The sequence below is a fragment of the Notothenia coriiceps genome, unplaced genomic scaffold (genome assembly GCF_000735185.1).
Source record: "Notothenia coriiceps isolate Sejong01 unplaced genomic scaffold, NC01 NC01_scaffold00011180, whole genome shotgun sequence".
NCBI classification, from domain to species: domain Eukaryota; kingdom Metazoa; phylum Chordata; class Actinopteri; order Perciformes; family Nototheniidae; genus Notothenia; species Notothenia coriiceps.
Genome location: NW_011343881.1, coordinates 170,719 through 181,539, shown reverse-complemented (window position 1 = coordinate 181,539; position 10,821 = coordinate 170,719). Strand labels below are relative to the sequence as shown.

Here is a 10,821-nt window from a genome sequence, read left to right as displayed (position 1 = left end):
TTACTTACGATTTGACTTTACGTACTAGACAAACCATAAAACTTTATTTTTCAATATATTTATACGGGAATATATCCATACCAGGAGTGATATAATAAGTTTATATCGTACTATCCAGGTGAAATTTATTTCTTCAATGTGGTCACTGCTGTTACGGTGACCCTTTACGATAATGTACGGTGAGCAGGAGATGAACAAAAGAATTTAACACTGTCTTTGCATGGGCTGATTCTGTGAGAACGGCACCATCTACAGGCCTGGCATGTGTACTACAGCGTCTCCAGCGCTTTCCAACGGCAATGTCCGTGGCTGTCTCCTCCTGATTGGTGGAGTTGGCCCAATAGCCATAGCGCCACTTCTGTGACGTCATAGAAGTGTTCAAATCTGGATCAGTCTGTATCAGATCCGTTGCAGCCCCTTTTTAAGAGATTTGGGTATAGAGGAAAATAGAGAGGGTTGTGTTTTCTGACACTTGGTGAGTTCCCTGGAACACCGGGGACACATATTCATGTATAAAAGACGTACAAAGGTGCATTTTGCATGATAGGTCACCTTTAGGGCAGTAAACACATTTGTTTATTTGCTTCTTGAGAGAAGTTACGGGTAAAATGTCACAGGAAATGCTTTTATTTTGAAGTGCTAGTATGTGTCCTGCTCTTACACCTTCCTGTAAGGATTTGGAAATGAATAAGAGTATGTCGAGTGCATTTTCTCCGTCTTCCACCGTTCTTGTTGGAAACTGTTAAATTAATATAAAGTAAACACGTTCAGTTTGGACAAGATTCGCTTGGTTCTTCATTCGAAGCTTCCATTACACAACAGTCACATACCGCTTTGATTGGAACAACTGTTTGAAAGTGGTGAGAGATGCATCTCCACTGGCTGAGAGGATGATGACTCAACACCACACCCTACAATTTACGTTCCACTTCACCCAACCTTTTGGTTCTTGTTCTGTATATATGAATAGAGATAGCAGGAGCGCTCAGAGTACCCCTTCACTGACTGAAGGCTTTGAACCTAAGTACAGCTCCAACAGACTGAGAAAGCATAAAATACTCCAGGAAACTCAACCTCTCAACACTTTGAAGCACACACGATTGAGGCTTTTTGCGTCTAGAACTAAACACCACTACAAAAGTCGTGGACATGGCAGGATTAACTTTTGAGAGGGCTCTTGTTTGGCAACTTACTAAATAAACTATTGACTGATTCAGAATACTAATCAAACCATTTTTCCATTGATTTAAAAAATCATCGTATTGCTTCCACCAAGACAAAACAATAGTCCAAGTTGTTTACGATAGCAACGTAACCAGAAGTGACGGATCTGGGTTTTCTGTAACTGTCCAAGTCTTTTCACATTTTCATTAACCAGACTTTAAACACTGACAGAGCCCATACTGTTTTCCCGTTATTGTTGACTTCCTGTCTTCTTCTGTAGATTTCTCTGACGTCCATCGCTCTGTCTTTTAGCCTCTTTCCTTCTCTTGCGCTCTTTTTCTTTTCTTTACGGGGAGAGATTAGCCATCATGAATCCAACGTATCGTGCTCCCCATAAATATAACAGGTATTCCATGGTGTTTCTGACGGAGAAGACAAATATTTGTTGTCCACATCTGACGTCGAATTGACCGGACTTCTTCCTGCGGATTGATATGATTGCACATAGTCCCTTGATCCTCCTTCACAACGGTCTGTCAGTCGGTCAAAACCTCTGGAATGTCCAAATTGAACAATAAGAATTAAGTATTTGACTAAGCTGTGTAATAATTGGACTGTAGAGTAACTCTTACTACTTTTAAATCCAGGCTGAAGACTTTATCTGTGTTTATCTGTGTATGCTTCTCGGGACGTATGTCCAATACAAGCGTACACAGCTCATATTCGGAGAAACCTTAAAGAAAGGCATCAGTAAAGTGGAACTTTCTGTGTGAACTATTCATATCTTAACTGCACTGTAACTTTTTATTCATGTATTTTTGTTTTCTTTTAATGTTTATTATTTTTTATCTTGGCTTTTTAATGACTGTTTTTAAAATGTCTTTTGTTCAGTTATTATGCCCCAAATATCTGGAACAAACTCAGAAACCTGCAGGTCCGCTGCAACTCTTAACACTTTTAACATCCAGGCTGAAGACTTTTCTTTTTGCCGCGCTTTTAATTGAAAACTGAGAGGTTGTGTTTCGTTTTTGGTTAATGAACATTTGGGGCTGTTAACCCCAGGGAATCAGAGTCTGGGGACTTTGTCCTGGCTGCTTTCTCTGTGTATGCTGCTCGGGAACGTATGTGCCATACAAGCGTACACAGCTCATGTTCGGAGAAACCTTAAAGAAAGGCATCAGTAAAGTGGAACTTCTGTGTGAACTATTCTGAAACTGCACTGTAACTTTTTATTCATGTATTGTTTCTTTTAACATATTTTCTTTTTAATGAGTGTTTTTAAATGCCTTTGTCTGAATGTCTTTCATTTTTGTAAAGCACCTTGAATTGCCTTCTGTTGAAAGGTGCTATATAAATAAACTTGCCTTGCCTTGCCTAAACAATATTTATCAAACAAAAAAAACCCACCTATTATTTTTCTCAGATAAACTCAAAAGGTCATGTTTGAGTTGTTCTCCTCCTATTTGGAGAGATTTCAAGCAAGTTCCATTTGAAAGAGCTAATTAGAAAAGTTTGTATGTTATGTGGCGTGTTTGAAGGATGACATTTTCAACCAAGCTGATGTGTACATTTCTATTGATAGCAGTATTAAACTATTTATTTTGTTTGCATTGACAGACATATTAATGTTACACTTTCACACTGCATCTCTGCAAAAATAACAATCTAATCATTCCCATAATGACATTTGGCTTTCATTTATTTCTGTTACGATCTGGTGCTATATACTTAGAATAGTACTTGATTTTCACACTGTTGATAACGCCCCTCGGAGAGGTACCAGACTAATTGGATGAAATGTGGCCATGCATTGTCATTTATTTTCATAAAGGACAACACACATTTATCACTATTTCTGTAAATATGCCAATGTTAGGTAGCTAATTCCCACCTGCCAGGCTAAAAGGGTCCCTGGTAAGTTGCCCACCAGCATTGTCTCTGTTTGAAAATGTAACAGTAATGGTTTTAATGTTACTGCACAGCCCTGCATGACTTCCTACATTTCACTAAGCCCTGAAACCTCAGTTATGTCCAACTTTCCACATTACTACTCCAAATGGCCGGTGAATTTACACCAAGGGTCATCGTTTTTATCTGTAGAAGAAACGTAGACTACTTATTCTAAGCCAACAAACCACTTTGGGCTAAAATGAAAATAGATGTATTACATTTTGACTTATCCAACTTACTCTTTAAAAGTGTGTCATGTTATACACAAGTCAGTAACCTTCCCTATATCAATGGATGTCACAGAGCAGGGCGAGTCGCTTACATGACTCTAAACCACAACATGTAGTTATTTAACAAATGAGATGCTTATTATAGGTGTTAAAAGTACCACTAGGTTTCTACTGTGATGTATTTGTTGGCCAGGTAAGCCAATTTCTAACAGCTTTCATTAGAGCAGTATCCACTTAATTCATTACACTCTTGCTCCTGTATTTTCCTGATTGGACAAAGGCTTTAGCAAACATTCCTGTCATTAACAGAAAAGCTCCTGTTTCCCACACTTTCTGGAAGAAATTCCAAAATAATTAGGCGGATTTTTATGCATGTTCTTTGGTAGCTTCAGCTGCTATTGATAATTTGGGGTTCAGTTGGGAGCAATCTTTAGACGTAACACATTCTGTTGTCTTCATCTCAGATGTTTTCTACTATGCAGAGAAATATAATAAGAGGCCATCAACTGAAAACATTGGAAGTCTACACTTGACACTGTACTGTAGGCAAAGTCACCCAATCTCTAAATTATCTCCACTGGATTGTGTATATAAATTCAAGCTTGATATAAGAACATAACAATTAAATATCTCTACTATACACACAAGCATTGGTATTGTTGAAACACTGGAGGTACCGTATGATGCACTTTCCTGCCACAGTCTCTATAAGACTTTAAGATGCAGCTTAAGTCTCCTTCTCTTTCATCCCTCTATCGGTGTTTTTAGATTCGTAGCAAAGTTGACTAAACTCCTTCTGCTCAGGTATTTTCCCAAGCGATGGTGTAACTGCTTTAATTAAACTGCTGGTTTTAGAAAAAATCCCCTAGATGCATCTGTTATCAGCAACTCCAGGCCCTGTCGCTAATCTGCTTTCCCGAGCAAGATCGCTGAAAACCTGTGTGCAGCCAATTGAATAAGCACCTACTCTCCGACCATCTGTTTGACATTTTCCTGTCTGGGTTTCCTGTCTCGTGTCAGGGTCATAAATAATTTCCCTATGAATACAGATTCTGAAAGGGCTCCTTATCATGTCTTGCTCCCAGTGCATGCTTTTGGTATTGTTAGATACAGTATCATTCAAAATGCAGGTTTGACTGCCTCAGGAATTACAGCATAGGAGCTGATAGTATGGAAGTTTTTGGTCCTTGAAACACTAGCTAAGCATATTAAAAGACTTAACTGAGACAACCCCAGAAGTCTTTGGTTTGAATAAATTAGTCTTGTATAAGCTTTGCAGAGAATGTCTTCTTGTCATATTCCTTAAGACAGTTTCCGACAGCCTAATCTCGCCATTATGAACAATGTCTGCTTCTATATGTAACACAGTCATTTGGTAGCGGTAGTTTCCCATTTGTAGTCAGAGCAGTAATGACCAATCACATTCAGAAGGAACACATTGTCTGAAGAACAATCTTGAAATCAATCTTATATCGTCAGACAATGATTTCACTTTTTAAAACGCCCAAAATTGCTTGTAAAATGGCTGCTTGTGAAACAATCCAATTGTAGACGTCGTATCACAACTCTATTCTGATTTGACTGAAAACAAATTGGCCGAATATTGGCCTGAGTGTACACCAGAACCCCAAAAATATTGCCTGTTGCCCCCAAAACATATAATTGACAGCCAATAGATTACGAGATTCGTGTCTCTTAATAGGAAATTGGCTAAATAAACAAGGTTTGATTTGACACAGATTCAACAATTTTGTACCGGCTTGTGTTTTATAAATGGAAAATGGAAAAGGGTGAAAGATGCTGAAGGTCCGTTGGTAACCTTCCTATCTTTGGTCAAGGTTCTCTTCTGGGAGGAAGGGTCTGAGCAGAGTGAAGCGGAGGCAGCGAGGGTTATTGACACCACGGCTCTGCTCTCCGGCTTGAAGGGCAGCTCAGCCTATCAGATCGCAGTCAGAGCCCAGAACAGCGCCGGCCTCGGACCCTGCAGCCGCGCTCTCAACATCACCACCAAGAAACCACGTGAGGCCAACCACAAAAGCTTTATGTCTTTATTCTTGCTTAGCCTTTTAGTCGAATCCCGTTCCACAGTAAGAGGTATTTTTAAATACATTTACTCCAATGCCATACTGAATGTATTTTGGACTCATTGGTTGCTAGACTCAATACTTCTGTCTATACTTGGCCATGGAGTAGATGGTAGATACAATTGAGGTAATGTCCTCTCAACTATCTGTGATTATGGAGGGTATAGTTATAGGAAAATAATTGTATTTTAAATGTATATTTAAAGTACTTGCCGGGAGTCATCTCCTCTGCAAACTATATATATTACATTGTGTAACAGACTATTATGATATTATGGATGTTTTTAGGCGAATACTAATAATAATGGTTACATTTGTATACTTTTTAATACAGTATGAACATTACAGTGAAAAACAAATGATTTCATGATTCATAATTTATATGTGTCTGATGTTTTTCAACATAACAGCAGTAATACTTCCTAAATCAGGATCACTTCACTCCTAAGATTATGACGCAGTAAGACTTTTGCTGCTTCAGGCTGAACAATTCATTTGATCCTAATTAGCTGTGTTTTCGCACACATAAATAAGAGCATGCATTTCCTATTTGTCTTGACCTCTGTTTCTCCCAGCTGAGTTCCAGGAGGTTAACGAGTGTTTAGTTTGAAATGTATTCTGCGGCTGCACCACCAGCTGATTACAACTGTGGTTTGTGCATTCATTTGTGAACCTTGTGTCTATATAATTACACATCTTGTAGCTCCAAGTCAGCCTCCGGGGAATATTGAGTGGAACCTGAGCAACTCTAAGATCTTTCTGAATTGGGAACATGTGAAAGCGATGGAAAATGAGTCTGAGGTGACGGGATACAAGGTGAGTTTGTCAGAATAAAAGCAGAAACTCCAGAACTGGAGAAACAAATAGAGCGTCAGCAGCTGTCATGCCAATAAATGGTTTTCTCATCGCAGTGGAAAGATAGACCTCAGCACTCCAGTGTGCATTATGGATTGGCCCTGTCTGGCCTTTCAAAATTAAAAGATCTGTTCCAGGTGATAAAACCAAAGGCGTCATGCCACAGACAGCTTAAGCTTCTTCCAACTCGCACAACAATGAATCCTATTTGGTTCCCTTTGCTGTAGGAAAGACACAGCATTGATAATGCTTTCCATAAACATGTATCATTTATTCTCTAGAGAAATGAAGCCATGCTTATTTAATGATAAGTATTGCCTGTTGACAGGAATAGATTCATACTTTTGCAAAGGAACTGCAGTGATTCAAAGGTAATAAAATACATCACATATTCTTCATGTTTTTAAAACGTGTTTCTCATCAAGTATGAAATAAAACATGCTGGATTTTGATGAAAATGAAATGAGTAAAATGTGTAGAAAGGATGCCTCACATCGTGTTATTGTCACGGGATGGGGAAAAATAGGACCCAAATGCTTTCAAAATGGAACAAAAGGCGAGCTTTAATCACAAAAAGCTGAAAAAACAAGAATCCAAGAAAAGGTACAAGGCACGAGATAGCATCCAAAACAAAAAGGGACTGTGACCAACACGAAGGGGGACATGAACGACAAAAAATGAACCAACACTGAACACAGGAAGAGACTAAATACAGAGAGGGGTAATCACGAGACGAGAAACAGCCGGGCAGGGGAGGAGAAACACAAGGGCAACAGGTGAACACAATCAGACAACTAGACACACCAGGGAAACTAACGACAGGGAGGACGGAGCAGCAAAATAACCCCAAAACTAGACACACAAAAACTCAAACCCTGACAGTTATGAAACTATGTTTGTGCACTTTGAATCAAACCTGCACCTCACAAGGCATTTTAAATCCAATACCTCCTATAGAGGGACTGTGTAACCTCAGATTTCCCTACACACACTTTTCCTGCTTTTGATTTGATTTCTAATTAATTAATTTCCCACACACATATTTGGACTGTCGAATGAAGTCCTTCATGCAGTTGCTATGGTTCAAGCTTCAAGGCTTTTATTGTCATGTGTGCATAGCTACAGTGTAGCTATGACAATGACATTCTTAGGTCACAGGCTCCTCCAACAGTGCAACACGATAAATCAGATAAAATAGTACAAGTAAATACAATAACATATAATATAATACTAACAGAATATGATAGAAACTGTGCAGAATAGTGTTTTTGTGAGTTGTCTGTGTTTACAGACAGAGAGACCGAAATGACGTTTCCAACCATCCCGAAGTTAAAATTATACAGTATACAGATATGTATAATAATATGTTTATCCTATATGCACAATCAACAGACACATTTACACATATGCACACATTAAGATAAAAAAACACAAAATCAATATATACAAAATAACAGTTTCTTTAGGTGCAAGATTGTCCATAAAATGTGCATTTATTGCAGATTGTCCATAGCAGTGTAAAAACAAGTGTCTTTGTAAGTTCTTTCAAAAGTGCAGGTGTTTTAACAGTCTTATGGCCTGTGGGATGGGGTCATCAAGTTGTATTTTCCAACTGAAATCAAAGATGAAATGTTAATTGAAAGGCTCCGACTCCCCTCCAGGTGGTGTATCGTCAGAATTGGCACAGCAGGACTTCTGTACTGGAAACCAATAAGACCAGTGTGGAGCTCCACATCCCCTCCGGAGAGGACTACCTCATTGAGATCAAAGCTCTGACTGAAGGGGGCGATGGCACCAGCAGCGGGCCCATTCGCATACCAAAGATGTCCAGTAAGTTGTAAAGACTCGGCAGCATGCAGATGATTAGAGTTGGAATTAAGCAGAGAAGCAGAGGGATGGGTGCACTGGGTGCAACTAATCCCCCGTGTGACTGATGCTGTTATCAGCTTCAGCGTAGCTTCAACAAGACCTTCAGAATACACATGTAGAAAATAAGACTGCTCCATTCAGGACAGGTTTTCACTTTGTTGTCCCAGGGCACACAATAAAATCACATTTTGTCAAAGTAGAAACAGCTTTTAGTATCAATTAAGGCTAAATTAGGTATTGTAACAAAAGTATGTTTCCATAGTTCATTTTTTTTTTTTTTAAAGGTCCCCTATTATACTGTTTTTCATCAATATATCATAGGTCTCAGATATATATAGAAACATGTCTCTGAAGTGTTTGGCTCCGAACACCAAACAGATCATTGCAGCTTTACCCATAATCCCCCCCCTGTTTCCAGCCTGTTTCCAAAGTGCTGGATTCCTCCTCCTGTTACTTATGATGGAAAATAAGGAGCCCCTCCCCCTCCACACCCCTTGACGAGAGATTGGTCAAAATAACACAATGGTGCTCTCAGAGGAGAATTCNTACCTTGGTTGGTGATTGGCTAATGGTTACACAAGCCAGAAAATCGTTATGACATCATAAAGTGGCCAAAATCTGATCAGCTCATTTTCAGACAGGTTTTTATAGAAATGGATCAGGACAAAAAGAGAGAGAATCTTTGTTCCTGAAACTTTCAGAGTCTCTTTACACAGAGGGGACACATGTTGATGAATAAAAGACATGAACAAGTGGATTTTGCATAATAGGTGACCTTTAAACTTTTAAAAAATCATTATGATATTTTAATCATGTAATTGGCGATAACTTTTTTTTCCGGATTTTCTTGATTTTAACTAATTTCTGTACAAACACACCACGTCTATTTCCATCTAAACAAATTAAAGTTTTACATTTTTGGAAAAACCTGATTTCTACTCAATAGGCATATATTGTTTTTGTAGTTCTATGCCGAAGTAGACACGGCCTCATCAACATGAAAGCAGAAGTCTTATTAAGTGAAGATTGCAACAAAATCTAGATGACTTTGAATCGCTGGGTGAGGCCAACATGTTGCGGATATTTGATTACATCAATTTAACAAATTACTTAGATTACTCTGTGGTCTCTAGTCGGTCTTGGACAATGCATCCCTAAAGGAAGAACACATTCACATATTGTAATCTGTATGATACACATTTAGATTGCAAATGTAAGTGTTAATCAAAAAGGACAGTTTGCCGTTAATGTTTATTTTTTCTCTTCTTATAGGTCTGAACTCAAAAGGGTCCGTGTGTGAAGTTCCGATGAAGATTTGCAGTTTTATGATGTTTCCTGTATTTGTAATGTTCATTATGTAGCTTCTATGCCTCTATATCCAGCTCTGGGCTCTAGAATGAATATAGTTTATAGTTCTCTACACGTCAGATGTATGGAATAAGAAGGTAACTTGACAGTCTTTCAACCTCTGGTTTGTAAATGAAAACTGGACGATGTGTGTGTTCTGACAGGTTGTCAAATGTCCACAAAATGTGTCTGGACTACTCACAGGCAAGAGCACAGTTACAAAACATTTTCATCTGCCTATTTTCAGGACCATTGCAACCCTCCAGGATGTATGAGTTTGATAAACGTGGGGATATGAGTTTCTTATCTATTTCAGTCTCCCCCTTTCACTGTCTGTTTCCACCTATTTTGCCAAGTTATTTCTTGGCTTGCTGTGACCTCTGAATGTTACAGACCAAATTGGCTTTAGCATATTTCTCAAAACATCAGAAACAGGTAGAGGATCTAATGTTCTGTCTATATTCGTAGAAAGCCGTAAGCTAGCAACTAACACCATTGAAAGATTCAAGATTCAAAGGCTTTAATGTCATATGCACACGAGCTACAGTGTAGAAATGGCAATGAAAATCTTTAGTCCCGAGCTCCTCCAACAATGCAATCTAGTTATATAAGACTTAAAACAATAAAACTGATTAAAGAATAAAAATAGTGGAAGAAGAAACAGAGTAGAATAGAACAGTGCAGATTATGTTGCAGAATAATGTGCAAGTAATGCAGATGAAAATGAGTTAAACCATAGGCTATACATAGAGAGGCAAAGTCCCGCCCTTCTACTTCCGACCCATTGGACCTTATTTCGGAAAAATTAAGTATTGAAGTCAATGGAGAGAGAAAGATTATCTTTCGATCCCGTTTGAATTGTGCCACGAATTACACATATGATGTTTTTCAATCTTAAAAAATCATTTCCATGTCAAAAAAGTCACAGTTTGTCNTAGGGTTGACATGTGGATATTATCCGGCTGAACAAAACGTGATCCATCTCTTAAATATGTGTCAACCACAGACCTTATTTCGAGCTATTTTCCAAAATCCTATGGAGAAATTGCATTGCGTTTTAGACGAAGGAACCGGAAGAAGTTTACTTCCGGGTTTAAGGACGCGTCACTGCGGCTCTCTATTTCGGAAAAATTATGTATTGAAGTCAATGAGAGAGAAAAGATTATCTTTCGATCCCGTTTGAATTGTGCCACGAATTACACATATGATGTTTTTCAATCTTAAAAAATCATTTCCATGTCAAAAAAGTCACAGTTTGTCGTAAAACTGTTGAAATATAAGACAATGAAAAATACGCAACTAGAAAGACTACAAATCCCCGA

At 38.5% G+C, this 10,821-nt stretch overlaps 1 protein-coding gene across 1 annotated transcript in view; it reads left to right on the top strand.

Moving 5' to 3' along the window:
- The window catches only part of LOC104946505 (contactin-4-like), a 26,888-nt gene extending 16,827 nt beyond the window's left edge, over positions 1-10,061 (top strand). Inside the window, exons 10-13 of the mRNA XM_010772348.1 lie at positions 5,183-5,363; positions 6,132-6,244; positions 7,945-8,113; positions 9,425-10,061. Of these exons, the coding sequence (XP_010770650.1) occupies positions 5,183-5,363; positions 6,132-6,244; positions 7,945-8,113; positions 9,425-9,513 (552 nt within the window). The 3' untranslated portion in view covers positions 9,514-10,061. The remainder of the gene's footprint in view (positions 1-5,182; positions 5,364-6,131; positions 6,245-7,944; positions 8,114-9,424) is intronic.
- The last annotated feature ends 760 nt before the right edge of the window (positions 10,062-10,821 follow it).